General features: G+C 42.5%; 1 protein-coding gene across 4 annotated transcripts in view; it reads left to right on the top strand.

Moving 5' to 3' along the window:
- SORCS1 (sortilin related VPS10 domain containing receptor 1) overlaps window positions 1-22,658 on the top strand; it is a 304,516-nt gene that overhangs the window by 264,465 nt on the left and 17,393 nt on the right. For all 4 annotated transcript variants that reach the window (XM_037400891.1, XM_037400890.1, XM_037400889.1 and 1 more), the window contains exons 19-23: window positions 8,675-8,861; window positions 12,722-12,855; window positions 14,778-14,901; window positions 15,888-16,000; window positions 19,188-19,319. In XM_037400891.1, coding sequence (XP_037256788.1) covers window positions 8,675-8,861; window positions 12,722-12,855; window positions 14,778-14,901; window positions 15,888-16,000; window positions 19,188-19,319 — 690 coding nt within the window. The remainder of the gene's footprint in view (window positions 1-8,674; window positions 8,862-12,721; window positions 12,856-14,777; window positions 14,902-15,887; window positions 16,001-19,187; window positions 19,320-22,658) is intronic.

Genomic DNA, 22,658 nt, shown 5'->3' with positions numbered 1-22,658 from the left:
GACAGATGCTGCTGCTCTGCTGTAGAAAACAGAGGAATGTTATTAAGCAGGTGTTGTTTCTGTGTGCCTTCCTCATCACATGGTCGTGTAGGTTTCTTGCCCCTTGCAAACCCAATTGTTATTTGTGTGTTTGAGTTATTTGTATGAACATCAGACACTTGTGCTTGCTGTACAGCTTCAGTGGAGACACAGAAAGCTGCAGCCCCCAGAACAACGGTGTTCAACACAATGGCTTTCAAACTTGTTTCATCTGGTTGCTCATACATCTTTGCTGAGGAAATGGACAGTAACGACATTGAGGGCAGAAAGGTTCAGGGCTTTGGCTGTTTCATTACAGATAATTCACAGAGAAACTGCCTCCTCTAATTTATTTTATATCTTGGTAAAATGACAGCCAAACCTCTTTGACATTCCAGGTCTGCCTGTGTTCTCACTTGACAAAGTCACTCCACTGGGAGTAGATTCTGGCTTGCTTTGGACTGCTTGCTGCTGCTATATGATGTTTGGATTAGACTAATACGTGGGGAAAGCTCATTTGTTCCTACAGTTTTGGCCATGGGCTAGAATTTAGGCAATCTGAAGTCATTCCTGAACCTCACTCTGAGATCATTCTGCATCACCTTGAGTAAGAAACTTAGCCTTTCTGGTTTTTTATTCCCTCATTTGAAAACAGAGCTTTACTTTCTTCCTCTTGCCTTCCATGCCTTTCATTTATGTGCTGAATGTTCATGAGGCCAGAGAACTCTCTCTTACCATGTGAATATACAAACAGAGCCCTGAATTTTCTAAAGACCACTATGGTTTTCTGCAATGACAATGTTAATAAATGGCTGTACAAAGTATGTTATATCTCAGGTACATTTAATGAGCTTGGAGATCCTGCTGGAGGGACAATACCATTAACATTTCCCACCTCAGCACTGTTGTTCGGTGCAATTCAGAGTTCAATTCAGCTGAAACCTCTGGAGATGAGTTTAGGATTATTTTGATAGTTGATATGCTCAAATTAAAGATGCAAGGCTAGCAGTACATAAAAGCATAGTCCGTATTTTTTGTGGTATCCTACTGTGTTAGCTCTTTTGATATCACAAGTTAGTTAGAAATGACTACAGAAATACGAAACCTTCATCCTAACTTTCAATGCATATGCTCATCATGGCTGTTTATCTCACTACCACCACCACGTTCCTGTTAATAACACACAGATGAAATATCAGTACATCCCCTCCTCCATACCACTGTCATCTGAATTATAATTGCATTTTCTGTATTACTGATAATTACAAGCTGGTTGGGAAAAATCGGAGCCTTTCATGCAGTTTTAAATTCACTGCTGAAATTCCATGAAAATGTATGAAAGTTGACCTCACCTTCATGATGACATACAGTGCTTCAGTCTTCTAATGCACTTACAGTCACACAAGTTGAAATGTTCTGCATAATGCTGAGAGGTTGTGCTTATTGATTCCTGTAGAGCACAGGTCTAGTCCTGCAGAAAAAGCTCATGGTTGAGTTGAGCTGGCACAACTGGCAGTCAGAATGAATGATTTGATTAGTACAATTAACTGCTTTGGTGTAGAAAAAGAAGTATATTTGAAAAATATCAAGCTATTTTCTCTGGTAAAAGACACATTTCTATTCAGTTTCTGATTTTAAAAAGTTAAAAGCATCTCTTTGAAAGCAGGAATTTACATGGGAAAACATGTTTTTCAGTACTTGATCAAGTTGGACTTGAATAGCTGTTTAAAATTAAGGATATGCTTTAAACAGACCTAGACTAAAGTTATCCCATGCACAGATATTCAGTTGCAATGGAAATAATCTTTGATGGATGTTTTCTGATGGTAACAGGAAAATGCCAAAGCAGGAAAAGCATTAATCTAAAGAAAGCACAAAGCATTAATTCACGAAGACAACTCAACCACAGTAGTATCTGTCTCTTGCAAAGGTTAATTAAATCCACTACCAACATCTGGAAGGAAAATGCACAAACCAGTGCATAACTAAAGACTTAAAAATGGAATCTGAAATATGCAAATCAAAATTAAAAACCTTGAACTGTATTTCATTGTTTTATTACTTCCATTTAGAAACAAATACTGGAAGTCAATAAGGAAATTCATTATTACAACCTTCTGGGCAAGATTCAAACATAGTGTTTGAGAGAGAATCCTGCTAGGTGGGATACACTCACATACACTAAAATATTGAGAGCTGGATAAAAGTAATCAAAGTGTAAAACTATTGTCACAAACTGTATGATCTGTTTCTTGATATACCCTGATGCAGGAAGCTTCACATCCAGGTCTTCTGTAAGCTCTAGACTTCTATTCTTTTGGCAAGATACAGGTAAAATGCACATTTGGCTTGGGGAGGGCAGGGAGGGGAAGGAGGGAGGAGAATCTTTTGTGTATACTTGGAACCCCCTTGGACATTTAATGAGAAAATCCCTTAGAAAATAGTTAATATCTGATTTACATTTTAGTAACAAATATTGTATAGGTAAAGGACATAATACAGGGCCTTGGGAAACTTGTTTTTAATTACCAGGGCTTCTTTTCATGCTAAAAAGAGTACTGGTGTGCTTAAAGTTCAGCATCTGCTTAAGTCTTTGGCTAGACTAAAGCCTGTATCCAGATTGCAGTGTACTTCAGGTTATATCCAAGCTTGTGCATATTGCATATACCTAGTTCAAGGTGAAAAACATCCATCAAAAGTACTTCCATTTTTTTCAGCTATGGCAATTGTTGGCTGACTAGCTTAGTGTGATTAGAATACAGGAGCCGAATGCAGAGGTATCACCACAAGCAGCCTACTTGTTAAATTTCTCCCCTGATGCCTAAGAGCATTGGCATTAAAGACCTCTTACAATGAAGGCCAGAGAGGCTGCCCAAAGTTTAGTGCTTATAGCATCCAAGTGCTTTGCTGTGGCTTCCAAAGTAATGCAGGGAGTCTTCTGTCTGCTTTATCCAAGCTAAAAGCTTCAGAAAACCCCTATCATGTGGTATTGGCCTTGTCAAAATGATGAGAAGCTGGAAAAACTTCTGGAACAGGAGAGGTTTTCACAAGATGTATGTATCTGCATCAAATTGTTGCAGAATAAAACTTCGCTTGGTAAAATAGCCACTTGCAAGCAGATCTGGAGAGCTGCCTGTGACAGAGGCAGCTGGGGCTGGTGTAGATCAGGTGTGGGCTGTGTGGGAAATGTTTTGATTTTTGGCTCACCCCCTTTCTCTTCCTGTCTTTTTCTGCCCATGCTCTTACCTGGCACATATAAAACATTAGAACAAGTCAAAACACACTCTTTTTGTTTTCCTGACTTTTTTCTCCCACTTCCTAAGCTAGAATTTTAAATGTCAGCTTTTCAAAATGTGGCATTTTTAGAGAAGTGTTATAGCCTGGATCTTACTGAATGGAAAATGTATTTCCAGTTCAAAGGGTTTTAAAACAAAACAGGAAAGGCCAAGGCAAATGAAAAAGACAGGGGAAACAGTGGCTGCAGCTCTTCTCTAATTAGATTTTCAGCTGTCTCTGTCAGCATCTTTTCTCCCTAGGGAATTTGGAAGAAAAATTGAAACCTAAATCTTGCATGCCTTAGAAATGGCTCCCTTCCCTGGCAGCACCTGTAGACACCACGGTTTTCATGACTATGGACAAAATGAAGACAAGAGAAAAAACATTCATTAAAACATAAATTTTGACACTTGCAGAAACAGGCCTGTTCTAAAATGCTTCACCCTTTTCATCTTCTGCTGCTGCCTCAAATATGCAGAGGAATATACCTCAACCTGAAACAGACTTCAACTGCATGACCTCAGCCATACTCAGAGATGATAAAGCCAGCAGGGTCGCTGTGGTGGTGCAGCTTTAACAGTATGAACAGCTTTTGTCCCAGCAGTATGGCTTCACTGTTTGAGGACATAATCTCATTTTTAGTTAGAAAAGATGGCTAAAACCCTAGTGATGATGGACCTAGAGGAACTGGGAGAGCATCTTAGGGTACTTCACAGATCTATGTCTTTGGTCTGAGTCCAGCATTGCCCTTGAGAGAATACACTCCCCCTCTGAAAGCGGTTAGAGCTGAGGTGGTCATATATGTTCACTTCTATCCGTGAAGTTATATGCCTTTTGATGTCCTCTGTTGGCTTGGGCAGTCAGGAGTGCCCAAATCACTGCAACATGTTTGAAATTGGATGTTTTCTTTCAAATAACTCAGCTCAACAAAGGACATAACTCCTACTTAAGACCATCTCCTGTGTTCCTAATGGCCCTTTGTGAGGACTGGTGTGATCATCCTAGTTTGATCTTCTAACGCAGGTAGGAGCTCTTGTCTCAGTGATTGGTGTGTCAAAGAAGAAGGTAAGCAGGTGCTTAAACTCCTAGTAAAGCATCCAATGGGGAATTTGCTAAGATCTTTGCTGAGTGGAGGCCTTACTAGTTTGCATTGCTCAAGCACCTTTCTTAGGTTTGACAATATGTCAACTCCAGATTGAAAACTCCAGATGTTTCCGAGTTAATTACTTGGAGAAACTTAGTTAAGAACTACCCAAGGGCAACCTTGGAGCTGATTTAACATGCGAGACCCTCATGTTTCTTTCTAAAAGGATACTCATGTTGGTTTTCTCAGTAAATGCCTCAGCACCTCAGGGTTCCTTTGCCCTCACTGGTTCTCTCAAGTGAACAGGGAGTGGTTGTCTTCACCTTCAGGACACCAGGAGGGAAATGGCACGAGGTATGTGTGAGAATACGCAAACATGTGCCTCCATCAAGGGATGTCTTTTCCCTGCCACATCCTTCTCTCTGGGGTCCTCCAGAACAGAGCAACACAGTTATTTTTGTCTCATCCATTTGGAAGCCATCTCCAGGTATAGCTCTACTCATTCTGCTTTCCATTCAGGCGATCTTCTGCTATTTCTGCTTTCACAACAGTTTATAAAAAGACTGAGAGACCATGAGGAATATAAAGCTTATGTTGCAATTCCCTCCCATAGTCACACACACACACATTTCCCTTTCTGATGTGGAAACCTGCCTGACACCAATGGTTTACATGGGTACCTTTCATGCCAGTTGGGAATCCAGAGGGCTGTTTCTTTCTCAAGGGAAAAGAAAAGCAACAACAACAACCACCACAGAAAAAAAAAGGAAAAGGAAACCAAAGTAAATTAAATGTCCTTTCAGCCAATTTTATGAACTGCCCTCGGCTATTAATTTACCAGCATTCTTCCAGACAGCAGCAGCTGCTTCAGCGTGCCAGGCTGTGGAGCGAGCTGCTGCATAGCAACAGCCAGCCAGCATGAACGTACCCACCGTAAGCATCACGCAGAGCCACAGAGGGAGACTTTCCAAAGGCATGAGAATGCTTAAAGTTAAGACAAGGTACTTGCATCTTACCTGAAAGGGAGAGGATCTTTAGCAGCCACAGTTGTTATACAGGTCAGTGTGGGCTGTGTAACTATCTGGCTGTCAGAAACTGCCCTTACCATAGGCATGTCACTGCACTGTGAGGTGAGAAAATCTTACAACTGTTTCTAGTGTGTATGACATAGGATATATGGATTTTTTTATATGGAAGCATGACTCACTTTTCCGTCTTTTAAACAGGTTTGCAACCAAAAAAATATTTTAATTGCTTTTTATTGGTAAGGAAATTACATTGCATTTTGAAAAAAGGTTTCAAAAGCCTTTTTGGGTTGGGTGATTGACGTAGAGTTTGACAATGCTGCATGCACCAAGCTGGACTTGTTTCAGGAGTGGAAGTTTAAAACCTGTTTCAGGATTGTTTCTCATTAGCGGATCCCTGTTCTGTCATGGAGAATACAGATCCCTGGTATCTTTGGCTTTTGGTTTGCTCTAAGGTTTTGTTTGTTTGTTTCCCAAATGGGCTTTTTATTTAATTATCTATTTATTGTAATTTATTGTAACAATTCTGAAACGTGCTAGATTAGCAGCCCAGGAGACTAATGTAACAAAGTGGCAGTCTGAGTTATACCACAAACCTACTTTGCTGGGATAATCTCTAGGCAAGAGGAGAAGACTTTAATCAGCTCTGTCAATTTATTAGCCCTTCCCTTCTAAGGCAAGCACCAAATATCCCACTTAGTGTCAATAGTGTTGGTAGCTGTTCTGAAATGTATACAAGTCCAGCTCATTTTAAATTAGGCCACTGAGCAAGTCTTAAGCTGCTGTAAGCTCTTGTTATCATATGAGGCTGAAGCAGTTCTTTTGACAAAACACCGCTTCGATATAGTTGACCCTTCCCTGAGAATGTCTCTTATCTTCCTGGTTTTTATGGTTTTGAATCATAGAATCATCCTAGAATGGTTTGGGTTGGAAGGGACCTTAAAGATAGTCTAGTTCCAACCCCCTGCCACGGGCAGGGACACCTTTCACCAGACCAGGTTGCTCAGAGCCCCATCCAGCCTGGCCTTGAACACTGCCAGGGATGGGGCACCCACAGATTCTCTGGGCAGCCTGTGCCAGTGCCTCATCACTCTCACAGTGAAGAATTTCTTCCCAATATCTAATCTAAATCTACCCTCTTCCACTTTAAAGCCATTACCCCTTGTCCTGTCCCTACACGCCCTTGTAAAAAGTCCCTTTCCAGCTTTCTTGTAGGCCCTTAAGGTACTGGAAGGCTGCTATAAGGTCTCCTTGGTGCCTTTTCTTCTCCAGGCTGAACAACACCAACTGTCTCAGCCTGTCTTCATAGGAGAGGTGCTCCAGCCCTCCACCCATTTTCATGGCCCTCCTCTGGACTCATTCCAACAGGCCTGTGTCCTTCTGATGTTGGGGGCTCCAGATGGACACAGTACAGCAGGTAGGGTCTCCCCAGAGCTGAGGGAGAGAGCCACCTCCCTTGACCTGCTGGTCATGCTTCTTTTGATGCAGCCCATGATACAGTTGGCTTTCTGGGCTGCAAGTGCATATTGCTGGGTTGTGTTGAGCTTCTCATCCACCAACACCCCCAAGTCCTTCTCCTCAGGGCTGCTCTCAATCCATTCTCTGCCCAGCCTGTATATTGATACTGGGAGTTGTCCCAACCCAGGTGCAGCACTTTGCACTTGGCCTTGCTGAACTTCATGAGGTTTGCACGGGGCCACCTCTCAAGCCTGTCAAGGTCACTCTGGAAGGCCTCCCTTCCCTCCAGCGTGCCCACCACACCACAGAGCTTGGTGTCATCAGCAAACTTGCTGAGGTGCACTCGGTGCCGGTGTCCGTGGTGCTGACAAAGATGTTCAGCAGTGCTGGCCCCACACCGGCCCCTGAGGCATGCCTCTCAGCACTGGTCTCTACTTGGGCATCAAGCCGTTGACTGCAACTGTTTGAGTGTGACCATCCAGCCAATCCCTTATCCACCAAGTGGTCCACCCATCAAATCTGTGTGTCTCCAGTTTAGAGACAAGGATGTCATGCAGGACAGTGTCAAATGCTTTGCACAAGTCCAGGCAGATGACATCAGTTGCTCATCTGCCAATGCTGTAATCCCATCACAGGAGGCCACCAAATTTGTCAGACACTATTTGCCTTTAGTGAAGCCATGTTGGCTGTCATCAGTGACCTCTTTATTTTCTGTAGCCTTCCTTTTTGTGTTTACGTTTATCCAGGAGCTGCTTGTTCATCCATGCAGGCCTCCTGGCATTTTTGCCTGACTTCCTCTTTGTTTGGACACATCACTCCTGAGCTTCGAAAAGGTGATCCTTGAATATTAACCAGTTTTCTCGGGCCCCTCTTCCCTCCAGGGCTTTGTCCCGTGGTAGGCTACCAAGAGATCCCTGAAGAGGCCAAAGCCCGCTCTCCTGAAGCCCAGGGCAGTGAGCCTGCTGTGCACCCCCCTCGCTGCCCTAAGGGCCACCATTTCATGGTCACTGGAGCCCAGGCTGCCCTTGAGCTTCACATTCCCCACGAGCCTCTCCTTGTTGGTGAGAGGCAGGTCCAGTGTAGCACCTCGCCTTGTTGGTTCCTGTATCACTTGGAGAAGGAAGTTATCATCAAATTATTCCAGGAACCTCCTGGATTGTTTATGCCCTGTTGTGTTGTCCCTCCAACAGGTATCAGGGTGGTTGAAGTTCCTCATGAGGACCAGGGCTTTTGAGTGTGAGGCAGCTCCTATCTGTCTATAGAGGGCCTCACCTGCTCGGCCTTCCTGGCCCGGTGCCCTGTTGCAGACAGACCCCTCCTATGTCACCTGTCCCTGCCCTCACTTTAATCCTGACCCATAAGATCTTGGTCAGCACCTCAGACACAAGATACAAAAGCTCACTGTGTGAGTCATTCCAAGGACTCCTGAGGCAATCTCAATAGCTACCCATGTCCTTAGCACTTACTGAGGTGAACACCATTCCCCACTACAACTCTGTTCCTCCCTATAAGAAAACTTAGGGGAAGGAGCCAGCATATTTTCTAGAAGATCCTCTGGTCCCCCTGATGTTTGGGAAAGCAGGGCTACAGCACACACCTTGGAGGACAGCTTCACAGTGCAGCTGAGTCACCTTCAAGAGGGTGCAACTTTTTCTTCACTGACTGCTGAGGAAGTTGATGAAGTGACCACCTTTCCTCTGGTAACATCAGACCTTGCAACTGTCCTCTGGTTGGTCTAGGTCATTGCACTGATCCAGTCTCTCAAAAGAAAAGCAGAGTCTTTTCTGACCCTTTGTCTTTACTATCACCACAGGGAGACCTCCAGAGATCCCTCATTCAGGTGGATTTTGGAGACGGCATTGCTGTGTCGTATGCCAATCTCAGCTCGACTGAAGATGGGATCAAGCACATCTACCAGAACGTGGGCATATTCCGAGTGGCTGTGGTGGTGGAAAATAGCCTGGGTTCTGACAACGCTGTCCTCTACCTGCATGTAACATGTATGTATGTTCATATTCATTGTTAGCTTCTGTTGTTCTTTAAATAATTATTACTTGTTCTTACAGACAACATTTGGGGCTTTGCAGCTGGAAGCAGCGTGTTGGGCTATAATGTTTGTCCTCCAACAAAGGACTCCAGACGGAGGGGAGCCACAGGCAATAGTGACATGTTCCACCTCTGATTTTGGGTATTCTACCTTGGGACATATCAAAGGAGTCTCCAGCCCTTTCTGAATGCACCTTCATTAGCGTGTTTACAATTCCAGAAATACAAAGACATCCAGGATCTTTAATCACTTTTAAAAGCCTTGACTTTTACTTTGTACATGTGTTTTGCCCTCTAATGAAATGCAACCACCTCTGGAATGGAAACCAGTGTATTTCAGTCTTCCTGTTGTCATAGGAACCAAAATCTTGGTGTTAAAGAGTATTTCAAGAAAAAATATTATCTTCACATTGCTTTTCTGCTATTCTTTTTAATCTTTTCTATACTTCAGCTGGCTCTATTTACAATTGAAATGTATCTCAAGTCCTTACATAAAACCAGCAATGTGTTCTTTCATATTTATTCTCAGACATGGTTATGAACACAAAGGGTCAACCTGTTACTGAAATTTTGTAACATACCAAATGGATTTTGTGTGGAGCCATCATTTTCTTTATACAGTGGGGTGGTTTTTTTGTGGCTTATTTGTGTTTTCAGCTGTGTGCCTCTGTGCCAGATTTACTGTAAAAAACCAGGAAATTCCAAAACTTAAAGTTATGCTTACAGAAATACCACATACCCTGTACCAAATTAACTCCATATACTTTCTGGATAATTCAGCACATTCCATACACTTTAACTCTAGTTTTGTAGTTCATACAGCATGAAAGCAGCTGCCTCTTCAGGGGAAGAGGGCAGCTCTTTAATGGTGCACCATCATATCAACAGATGGGAGCAGTGGGAGGTGTAGCTGTGGAACACTGGGGGTTTATGAGGGAGCACTAGAGAAGCAGGAGCTGTTTTAATCCATTTTCTTGAGACATTAAAAGCTTAAGAATTATTTTGATTGTTTAAGCAGTATGAGAAATAAGCAATATTCAGATAAATTCATGTGACTTAGCAGCTGATAGTGTACGTTTCTGTGTTTTGTGTAAGTAATGCCAGCACAGGACTTAAATACTGCATGATTATTGCAGCCAGTCCCAGATTATACGTGTCTGACCCCCTGGAGAAGTGACACTCTAAGGGATATGTCTCATTTTTCTCTACATGATAAGAATTAGGGACTTCAAAACAGGTTGCAGACTGAGCGTGGTGCTACTCAGAGTAGCATTAGATTTGCTGAGTACAGAGTTGCACAGTAAATCCAGTCCCCTCCAGAGCCTAACATACAGATTTACAAAAGCTTCTAAATCCTATTTAAATGCTTGCATTGCTACTCAGCTCTCTGCTGAGTATTCTGCTTGTGGAGTATAAGCTTGGCCTTTGGGAAGTTTTGTAAAAATATCTGTCCTTACAATAGACGCACACCTTACGCTGCTAAGACCCACAGAAAAGCAGTGTGCAGCCTGAACATCCAGAGAGTTTCAGGAAGGGCTATGAACTGTGTGACCCCTTGCTACGGAGTTAATATATGAGCACATATAGCCTGTCTGGGCATTCCAGCACCCTTCCCTACCTGTGGCCAGCAGATGTGCTGAGGGGAAAACTGCAGGCACTGAATCACAGTGCTTGTGATCTCTAAGATGAGCGTAAAGCCTCTGTGTTGTGCTCTCATCCTTCTGCAGCCACGGGGCCAGTGCATAGTAGTTGGTCCAGGCATTCAAAACCACAGACTATTGTGAGGTAGAAGTATTTTGGGGTGGATGTACAGTAAATTGTATATAAACTGTTTCTCTAGCCAACAGGCTGTCTCTGAACTGTCCTGACAGGTCAGAATTTTCCCCTGGATAGTTATGCATTTTCCTGAACGCTTCAGAATAACTCCCCTACCCAAGGGAACCTTTTGGGAAGCTTCTCCCTTCCTATTGTCTTGGTCTTGTACACAGTTTTTCCTAGGGCAGGTGAAGGTCTGTAGTCTCCACGGTCCTGCACGAAGCTCAGAAATTAATTCTCTTGAACGCTTTTCAAACTTCCCTGGCAGAAAGCGGTACCAAGCCGAGGGCCTATCGAGAGTGAGCTATCGCCATCTGCTGGCCAGACAGTAGTTCGGCACTTCAGCCGCTGACCCAGCTACACGCACAGCACTCAAGCAGAATTGGCTTCCTGGAGCCATTCTGTCATGTTCTTTCCTAGCAGGCATATGGTGGAGGTCCAAGGAGGTACTGGGGCACTCTCTGCAGTGCAGGGTCATTTGAGATGTGCTCAGAGTAGCTATGCAGTTATGTTGGAGTATATTAGACTTTACATGGGCTCCATTGTCGCTGCTGTCACCAAATCTGGTGTTAGGACATTTGTTCATTTAAAGGGCTGTGCTGACACTGGGCATTTGGCAAACATCCCAAAGAACACCAGAGTTGCAAAATATTTAACCTGAGAAGCTGCTGTTTTTCAGGTCTCTGCGTCGTGCTGAAAGCAGGTGCAGCCCAGTCACAGAAATATATCTGAGCAGGGGAATGCTGTTAAGATTATAAGGGTGAAATTCTGGCTTCTCTTGAATTTTCAAGAAGATTGTTGACTGCTGATTCTAAAAGGAAAAATGCACTGTGGTCTGGTCTATAGCAGGCTTTGATTAGTCTTAACTGGGCTGCTTCAGGTTAAGCAACGGCTGTGTCTACAGCCCAGAGAAAGATACATTTTGCTAATAAGTCAGGAACACTGGCCCTTGTTTATTCTGATGTTATTTATACAGTTTGATTTGGGATATTTTTTTCATATTTCTCTCTCTGCCTGTGTGAGATGTGTAGGGTACAAGGTGCTTGCTCCAAAATGTGTGGTGTTCCTTTAGCTTGAAAAGTAAGGTGTAAATGGTGATATCTGCATGGGTTATGTCCTGGAAATTCCTCTCCTGAAATACATAAAACCCTCTCGTATCTGAGCTCCATAAGGACAATCAATCCTCCCAGGCTGTGGTCTCTGCTTCTGATGAGTAGGGAGCTTGCAGATGTAGTACATGTAGATGTGGTCTTCATTTATTTAAGAAATCCATGTCCCCATGTCACCTGGCGTTTCTTTCTCTTTCTTTCTCTGTCACTCTCAGGACAGATGCTTTGTTCTCTAAGTGAACAGTCAGAACACATTTTAAAAAAATAATCTCTAGGACAAGATGTAACAACAAAGGCCCATCTGTCTCCAGAAGATGGGAAATGTGTAACCCTGGGCATAATGTCACTTGTTGAATGAATTATATTCTGTTTATACTAAAGAAATAAAAGAAGTTATTGAGGAAAAGGAGGTATTATAAGGTAACATTTAAATGAAGACGCTTGGTGAATAGCTTGCCTTCAGATAGAGTTTCAGCTGACATAAATGGATACACCACTGCTGAAGTTCACCATATCATAGCAGTTTGCAGCAGCAGAGATGCCTCATATCCACTGAAGCCACTTGCCCTGCACATTCTTATGTCTTCCCAGTGAAGGCCATATTCATGTAACAAAGCTCTGCCTCTTTTGGTGAAGTTGCATATAAAGTCCCTGAGTTTATGCCATTTGTGCAGTAGAGAGTCCAGCTTTTTCAGCCTCAGGTACATGGGTAACTCCTGCTCTCTGAGGAACAGATTTAAGCCAGCCTTTAGAAATGGCACCAAGCAGAAATATTAACTGGCATGCCTGACAGTGATTTGGAGGACTTCTCCCCCCTAAACCAATGGATATCCCCTCAGGCTGACATTTCTGACGGAAGGGGGACTCACTTCTTGCTTCTGTCTCTGCAGGCCCCTTGGAACATGTTCACTTAGCCCTACCATTTGTCACCACAAAGAACAAGGAGGTCAATGCCACGGCGGTACTGTGGCCAAGCCAAGTGGGAACACTTACTTATGTCTGGTGGTTTGGGAACAACACAGAGGTTTGTATTCCTTATGGACTGAAATCAATATAATCCTGGAGAAGCCCTCTGAGGACGGAGGGAGGGATCTGGGAATGCTTCTGAATAGTCACACAAGCAAGAAAATTATAAACCAGAAACCGGGAGACTGGTGGTTCTGTGACATACCGTCAGTGAAATGTAAAACTGCTTTGTGGTTGTTGCTGAGACTTAGCTGTAGGGTTTCTTGCCATTTCATGCAAATTGCCAATAGCTTTGTCCCTGTATTTACATCCAAAATGGATGTAGTGAACAAAAATCCAGAATTACTGTGTTTTCCCCTACTCTCCATTGTTCAATAACAACAACAAAAAAACACCTTATGGGTTTGGATTCTTTTTAGGATAATAACCTTTCAAACTGAAGTTGTTCTTGTATCTGGAACTGACTTAACATAGCCCGAGAGTTTAAACCTCCTTTCTCTGGTGACTAACAAGGGAAGAGACTGCCATCAGTTCTATGCCTCCCTTTAAATGTGCTGAGCCCAATACTGAGCCATCACAGTCTATGCTAAACCACGTGTGCATGAAGACCTTATTATCATGTGCTACTAGTGGATAAATGGTTCCCAACACACCTCCCTGCCTCTGGGCTCGGCTCAGATACAAAACCAGCATGCACTGCATTCTGCTGCCTCTGTGCTTGCAGTGTTGGTAAATCTGCATGGGCATTACAACTGTTATTTTATGTATCTTTGTGGCTGAAGTACCCAGAGACCCTAATTAGTTTCTAAGGGGAGAGATTTTCACAAATTTTTTAGAACCAAGGGTGACCTTCAACCACAAGTGGTGATCTTCTCTATAATGCAGGTCAAAAGGTTTCATCAGTACCTTCTGCTTTATTTAACTCTTTGTGATTAAGGCAGAACATGACTTTTTGTTGTTGTTTTGCATTAATAATTTCCCTCAGATGATGGAGAATACACTGCTCGGGTTTTTTTACCCTCTCCCCCAACTATTTCCCTACAGTTAATTATGCCGAGCGTTGAACACATAGGCTGTGTTTGTAGTCTGAATTTATCTAGCTTCGGTTTCAAGCTACCTTTGTGTGTAGATTAAAGAATTGTCTGTACTATCAGAAATCATCTCCCTCTAGAGGTACTTACAGGTTGTAATTGTCACTTTTTAACCTTCTTTCTGATCTGCTAAGCTCTTAAGTGATCAGGGTCCGTCTAGCGCTGTTCTCATTGAAGTGAGAGTTTTACTACAGACTACAATGGCAACAGAGTTTGACTTAATACTGGGTGCTTTGAAGATCTCAGCCAGAGTTCATTAATAAGTGAAAAGAGAAGGTAGGGAAGAGACTGCTGAAAGGGGACACAACTTGTTGATAAACTGGTTGCAGAGTGAAGCAAGCTGAGGGGGTTTGTGTCCTCTCTGAACACCATCACTTTCCAAAAATAACATCTCCATGTCTAAGGGTAACATGGGAGAAAAACTGGGCCATCTTAATTTGCCTCCTGGTTCTCTCAAAACCTCCTTGAGTCACCTGAAACAAATCACAGCTAGATCTCTAAGGAGTGTGATACCTGAGCAGTGAGTCTTGTAGGCCCTTGTATTAGGATCTGGACCTCTCTGGGGAGTGCAGCAAAGATGGACGCTTGAACATGGGATCCAGATCAGCCAGCATGCTAGGTGGGAGAGAAATACAGGGATATCTTAAAACTTAGTTCCTTTGGAAATTATAGGTACTTTACTCTGAGCTTCAGGAGGACATCCCCATCTGGATTGCTGGGTCTTCTCTGGAAAATTGGCTTCCGTGTCATGGCAGCCTTTCTAGGTCTTAAGTTTCCAAGTTGAAACTAACTCCACAAACCATCCCGACAGGCCAGAGCGCCAAATTCATTTTTGCTTTTCCTTTCTAGCCAAATTGCTTTAATTTCTCCTTTTCTGATATACTTGCAGCCGCTGATCACATTGGAAGGGAGCATCACATTCACATTCTCTGTGGAAGGGATGAACACCATTACCGTTCAGGTTTCAGCGGGAAACACAATTCTTCAGGACACAAAGACTATTGCTGTGTATGGTGAGTTCTTCTGCCTTCATTTCACATAGGAGTCTCCATATTCAAGACCTAGAGAGCCAGGTTAGCTGGCAGCAACGTGTGGTCTTTATTCCAGGATGCTTTGAGTGAGATTATAAACTCAGTTCCAGTGTTATCCATTCAGCATAACATCTCTGAAGGCCACTGACTGACATTAGTCCAAACTGTGATGACTGCAGAACATTGATCTCCTTCCCAGAGCCCCCTGCACCTGCTTTATCACTATTTGGTCACCCTACATGATTGTCAAAATGTTAGGTCATTTTGGGAGCTGGTTTTCCCCCTTCTTGGCTGGTAGAGGCCTCTTAACTCATGCAAAAGCTGCTTAATATGAAAGATAAGTCAATGCTGTGCTGCAGTTCTGTACAGAAATCTGTACTGGCTTGATATTGTACTCAGGCCTCAGAAGAAGTTAGGGCACACAAATATACAGTGTAAATGGAGCCTGAGAACCACTGAGAATCCCAGTTTTAGCTGTTTGTGCTAAACACGTGGTCGTAGTGATCAGTGTGGGCATCTCTGTTAACAGCAACAGGGATTAAGAAGTACATTTTCCAAGGCTAGTTCTCTCCCCAGCTTTATCCCTGTCCCCTTCCAATTAACTTTCAAGTGTTTGGGGCATGTCTATGAGAGTACAATCACAACTTCTTTCACAGGGCATGCCTGCTTCAGAAGTCAAGATTAAGGTAGCATTTCGTTTACATTCCCCACACAGCTCCTTTTCCAGTGGTAGTCACCCACTAAAATAAAGGCTGATCACCTTTTCCAGTTCTGTGACACTGGAGCAGTGAATCTCTCAGATTCTCCAGACCTCTCAGACACACTGCTGGATTCTCTGACAGTCTGTGCCTCACCTGCAGACTGATTAAGCAAAATGTGAGCTGCAGCAGGTTTCACTAGGTTCTGCCCGCTCGTTTGGCACTGAGGCATTTCATTCTTTACTCACCACCATGTCATTGTATCTACAGAGCAATTTCAGTCCCTGCGGTTATCATTCTCTCCAGACCTGGATGACTACAACCCAGATATCCCAGAGTGGAGGAGGGACATTGGCAGAGTAGTCAAGAGAGCTGTGGTGGAGGTAAGCAATGTGCACAACCTGCATTGCAGTGGTCCTGCTTTATGTTCCAACTGGATCAGCTGTTCTCTCAAGGTGTCTCTCTGTTTCTACTAGCTATAAAAGGAGACTAGACTGGTGTTTGAGGCCAGAATCCTAAATTTTAGACAGCTGAAACTGTCCCATGCTATGACAATCTGGTGCTCAGAGTCAGCCTTCAGTTTATTCTTTTTAATGACAGTGGATTATGTGGAATATTTCTGAGAAAAGGCCATATAGAAAACTAATTACTTATACCTGCCTATAGCTGTACAAATGCCTTTACAGCTGCAAAGAATTCTTACTTCTTTTACTGCTATTCTTATACAGCAGTGTAAAGTAGTGCTGTTCTAATGGAATTACAAATACACTGCAGGAAACTTAGGAGACTAAAAAGAAAACAATTTTTACTACAGAGAAGAAGACCACAGTAAGTGCTTTATGTCTTTCACATAGCATGAGGTTCACGGGTCAGGATTGGATGCTGGTTCTCCCGTCAACGCTGTGGAGAAGCTCTGAAGTGCCGCCTTTAACGGAGGAACAGGATGTCATAAAAATATACTTGTGTGGCTGAAGATTTGGATTTCAAACTGAGAGGCTAAGAAAAGTTAGAGACAACAGTTGAGGTTTCTCAGCTCAGCAGAAAAACAGTGAAAGGAACCATTTGAAACAGGGTTTCTACTTTTTTAAAAAAATAAAGATACTCAGATTTTGAAAGGTTACAAGGCTTGTAGATGATATTAGCAAGCTTATATGTTCATTCATAGCATCCTCTGTGTTTAAAATGACTGGAAAAACACTGTGCACTAATCACACAAACTTGTCTGGATTGTTTCTGAGATTTTTTTCTTCAATTTCCTCAAAAGACAGGAGGAGAGGAGGAAAGGAAAAAAAAGAACATGTTTTCTGGACGTGGTTTTTCTGACTTATGTATGTCTGTAACAAGTGTTCAAGGATCCATTTATCTTCAGGATGAATTTTCAGAATATAAACAAGTCAATAAAACAAAATCAAGCCATTAAAAAAAAAGGATTGTAAAACTACAGTACCAAGGCTACATTCCAAAAGCAGAGCAGTGAAAACACAAAATCTTTTTGTTGTTTGAATTAAAAAAGCATAAAAAATTGATAGCTAATTATCCCTCTTTACATAGCTAAATGATTCACCTTAAACAAGCCTTTGTGAGAGGTTTCTGTAAAAAATAAAGAAAAAACAGATAGATTTATACAGAAATTAAGTAAACTGTATTAAAATTATTTGAATAACTGAATAATTCAATAGGAAATTATAGCTGTGCTATAGAATATTTATGAACTTTTATTAAAGTATTACACTCTTACTACAGAGTACCATAGTCTTGGATAAAAATTCTGCATAAGAATTTATAATTCTGTAGTAAAATCTCAGCTTCTTTCTAGAGTAAGGATATTTTCATATTATCACAGAATATCTTATTTTGTATATATGATCATAATTATTTGCTCACGTCATTGATTTTCTGAGTCCTGTCTCCCACTTTTGATGAAGTCAAGAATGAATTGAGTAGATCAGCCAAAAGCTTCTGGGGGGGGAAGGAGGGGAAGAAAGAAAAAAAAAATCATTGCCAGACTCTAAAAACGAACACTTTTCATTAACCAGTAATCCTGTGTCTTTTTCTTGACATCGTAGAACAAATTGTTAGGCCAGCACAAATAATGCAGTCCCTGGCTTCACAGAATACTTGTCAAGAATGTGAGATCTTTACATTGCTACAGTTGTTTTTTTTCTAAATCCATATTAAAAAAAAAAAAAAAAGACAACAGCAACAAACCCACGTTTTTCCTTGGTGAGCAGTGGAGGGGTTTTTCCTTGCTGTGCAGTGGAGGGGAAGCATTCAGTTTTTATAGCTCCACAGGGTATTCCCTGGACTGTCAGCAGTCATGCGTGGGATAGCCACAGAATTAGCTCAAGTACTAGTGATTTCTAATCAGTTTTTGCTGACTCCTTATCCTCCATCCATAATTTCCTTCAATGAGCAGCTGCTCCACGTCTTTCCTCCTGAACTACCAGGGAGAATTCCTGTGGTTTAGGTCCAGTTACTGTGTGAGAGGGCTGCAGGTCCTGGCTGCAGGGGAGTCTCTGTGCTGCGTCAGGCTGCTGTGGACTGTCCCTCATACCTGAGGGCACTTTTTTTACTCCTTTAAAAGTGACCTGCTAAATTCAGCACCTCAAAACTTAAGGTTTAAATTAAAATACCCTTGAGATTTAAATACATTTGCTGGATAATCCAGAACACAAAAAGGCAATGGAGGAAGATTCAGCAAACTATGTTTCGCCTTCTTTTGGCTCACGAAACCTTCTGAAGGACACACTAGCTTCTTTTCTGGAGAATAACGCTGCAGTCTGACTGGGTAATGTCATGGTAACAGCAGCTGAAACCCATGACCAGAGATGACCCTAATAACGATGCCTGCGGGGTACTTTGAATTTTGGCTAACTTATGCCAAAGGGAGATTTGAGTTTTAACTGGTTGCTTAAGATTTTCAGGCAACAGGACAAAAAAAAAATACAAATCTGCACATTAATACAATCTGTAACACCTAACAAAACAAAACACATGCACAAACAAAACAACAACAAAAAAAGTCTTTTGGAGTTGACTCAGGATGTGAGCTATAAGAATTTGTTTGGCTTTTGGGTTTCAAATTTGGTTCATCATCTTCTCCCTCCCTGAGTCTCCACATGGCTTTTAAAATGTTTTGGCTAATCACACCTCCAGAGTGCAGTTCTGCCCATATACTGGGCCCTTAACTTGCAGCTTCTTACCACTGACTAAATGAAGAACCTCAGGGACTAACTTGGGATAGTCATAACTTTAAGGCAGCTAAATTTAGACAAAGCAAATTGTGCCATATGCAACTGTTATATAGGAGCTCCTTTTAGCACATGTTTGATTATCGCTATTGCCTTAGGACCCTGCCTATTATACTGGAGAACATTCGTAAAATAGCTTAGATCAGGAAATTATCAATCCCTGACTTTTTACCTGCAGTGGATTGTAACAAGTTTCTCCCTGTTGTACCAGATATACCCTACATAATTTGTATATGTACTGTGATGCCTGAGCAAAGAAGCTCTCAGTGTTCAGTGCCATCCCCACTCTTTATCTGTTCATTATTTGTCTGTGTATCAGGCAACAGGTATTTCAAGCAAGCATATTCTGGTCGCAGTGCTCCCTGGTCTGCCCACCTCTGCTGAACTCTTCATTTTACCATATCAAGATGCCACAGGAGAAAGTAAAAGAACGGCAGCAGACCTAGAGCAGGTATTGTGTCCATTACTTGGATAAGTGTATATTTATCTATTTGTGTCCAACTGTGTATATATACTTTTTTATATATATATATATATATATATGGGATTTCCAAGGCAGGTTAGAACAAGTACTTGTGGTATAAATGCATCTGATTCATCGGCATCTATGTAATGACTGTGGTATCTGCTACAGCCTCTTTTTGGGTTTTTTTGTTGTTTTTTTGTTGTTGGATTTGTTTGTTTGTTTTTTTTTTACTCTGCCCAAACACTTTGGAGCTGTATTTAGAAGCTGAGACTCCATTTGGATTCCTCAATAATGTTAAATTGACATAAATTTGCATGATACCATGTCTCTCCTCTTAGAAGTTCTGTTCTACTTCATGGAAGTAGAAAAAAAGCAGGAAGGATTCAGGGGATGATTCCTGCCCACAGGAACCGGAGTAGCCTCATAAGCCAAACTTTATGAGGCTGTCAAGAGTTTAGAAAGCACTGGAGGACAGAGCTGGGTGGTAGACCTGTGCAGGTCAGAACTTCGCTACTTTAAGGCACAGGGATGGGGTTGGATTATCTGCCTGTCCTCTTCATGATGCTGGCAGTGGGGTTCAGCCACTATAAATTGTTTTCTCTGTGCAAGGCTGAAGCAGGCTATGACAACTGGAGGACTGTATCTCCCTGCAGGCCTCAAAGGTCCTGCCCACCAGGTGACCCTAGCATGATTGTGACTAAAAGATGAAACGCTATGCTGGCCAAAAATCCTGAAATATCTCTCAGCTTATTACTTCAGATTCCAGGGGCAAAGATAACTAACTGTGGGTGAAGCACCACCCTACCTCTTCCTCTCCATACAGTATGTCTGTGGCTCAAGCAGACATGCCCCATGTCGGTACGAGCTATATGAACATTGGTGTAGAGGGTGTTGTCAGCTCACAAATACCAGCATCAGTGCTATGGTGAAATCCTCAGCATTCCTGGATGCCTGCTGCTCCACTGTATGGCACAAGGGGTTTAGCACTTCTGTTTGGGTTTGTCCCTCGATTTGTGAATAAGTGAAGTCTTCCCATCAGTGCATCTATCAACAATATCTTCCACTCCTTGTATTCTTGTTTTCTAGCAGCCTTTTCAACTGCCTGACCTGTTACTGGCAGTTGCAACTGCCTCTTGCAGCAGTCTAAGGCCTTGTTAACTTAGCTGTGGGCCTGAAACCACTAGGTCACCCAGATTGTTAAACTTTCCCTTGCTCAGCATCCTTAGCAATCATCTTTTCTTTTTTTGACAAATTAGTTTCCTCTGCAATTTTCACCACCCATGTAATAAACAAAAAAGATGGAGATTTACTGCTCCACAAAACCTTTCCTCCCTTTTCTCCTTCATCCCCCTTCTTTTTTCATTCATCACAAATTGGCAAGGAAGCCAGTCCATAAACTTTCAAATTTATATCTGACCCAGCTCCCCTCTGGCACTCAGCAGCTTATTGTGTTTTGCCAATTACTCCCTCTCTTTGTCCTTTTCTTTTATCCCCCTGTAAAAATGGGGTCTCTGTGGCTGTGGGAAAGGAAGCCCTGACAGTGCACTCCTGACCCTTTTTATGGACAAGAAGAAATGTCATTTTCAGTGGGACTCCAGCAGCTTCTCTGGCATCCTGCAGGGTCCAAATGGTAACCTTTGAAGAGCCAGAAACTATTTGCCATTTTCAGCCAGCTGTTTCTTGTGGAGAAGTATCTCCCTGGCTCCCATCAGGATGATCAGAATGTTTTTCTTACTAGTCTGTGGGTACTGCTTTCCCCTTCCTAATTACTCTACTAGAAAATGGCATTGTTTTCAGTGGGAACTGCCTAAGGAGGGCCCAAACATCTGTTTCTGCCTTCAGGTCTGAAGTGTATTCTGATACTGTTCCTGTTTTGTCATCCATTTGGCCTGTGATCCTTCACTATCCCTTTCCCAAAGTGTTTCAGAGTCCATTCAACACCTTCTCTCTGTGCTTGGAAGTCACTGGGATGAATACTGGGAGCAGATGTTTCTGCTGATGACAGCTTAAGTTGCTTCTTAGGTACTTTATAATGTATAGTGTTCTTTTCTGATAGGAACAAAAATCTGTCTTGTGTTCGTGAGCAAGCAACAAGCTATTCAAAGGTGTTTGTGTGTTTGCAGGTGCGCGCCCAAAGGATTTATAGTTCTGTGTGACTTTTTCTAATTTGGAAGAGAATCTTTAACGTGTACAGGAACAAAGTGGAAATAGTTTGTACAAACTGCGATGGAATAAGGTTCCTTAAGGAAGCAATTATGTAGATTGCTTTTTTCGTGGTGTCATATCACACATGGAAGCTACTCTCCAACATGAGACTCATGGTGAGTCTGTCCAGAGACAGTGACAAATAGTTTCTGTTCCTGGAACACTTGCAGTTAGAATAGATCAGGTGGGACAGAGTTACAGAAATTAATGTTTCTATTATGCAAAAGCTCTTGTTTCAGTACCCAAGGGAGGGAAAACCTAACTCATTCTCAAAATCAGAAGTTGGTGAAACTGAGTGAAATACCGTAGAAGGGCGTGAAACCCACCATGAACACTGTAGGCACAGGAGAATGAAGTGTGCTACAGCCCCCTCCTCTTCTTCCCCTCCTGTTAGAGCCTCCTAAAGTTGCAATCATATGACATGGATGTGGTGGTACAACCCTGAATCCATCATATTCACATGCCAGGTACCAGAAGAGAGGCAAGGGACACCTGGCAGTCCTGATGTTCTGCTCATCCAGCCTGGGTTTGAAAGGCAGAAGCCATGTAAATCGTGTAGGTGGTGCATGCTAACCTTCATTAGCTAGAGCAAGCAAAGCTAAGGACAGCTGATTGGAGTGGGAAGAAGGGGAAAGTGATAGAAACAGTAGCGGAAGAGGGAATTCAGACTACATCTCCCCACATTAAACTCACAAAATTGCTGCAAGCCATGTCTTTTACAGAGCATCTGTGAGGTTTTGGGCAGCTTGCTTAACCAAGCTGTATTTCATCACCTGAGCCAGACCGTTGTGCTGCCATGGGTAAAACAATGACGGGTACATGTGGTTTCATGGACTTTCACATTTGCCAGTAAATGTGATACATACCTAGCAACCATGGCGGTTTACTTTCTCACTGTTTTCTCTTGAGGCAGATTAAGCTGGTTTTATCTGGTACATACTCATTTGGCTTCTTTAGCACACCTTTGGGTCTCTCTGTCCAGCCGTGCTGTGGTCTCTAGGTATGTAGTTTCCATTGACTTCAGAGGCAACTAGATGTCCAGTGTCCCTTGAAAATCTAGGTCTTAGTTTCCCATTTGTCAAAGTCTATTAAACTACTCTGTGCCACTCATATTTTATG

This window comes from Falco rusticolus, chromosome 9 (assembly GCF_015220075.1).
Source record: "Falco rusticolus isolate bFalRus1 chromosome 9, bFalRus1.pri, whole genome shotgun sequence".
Taxonomy (NCBI): domain Eukaryota; kingdom Metazoa; phylum Chordata; class Aves; order Falconiformes; family Falconidae; genus Falco; species Falco rusticolus.
This window is presented reverse-complemented; position numbering and strand designations above follow the sequence as displayed.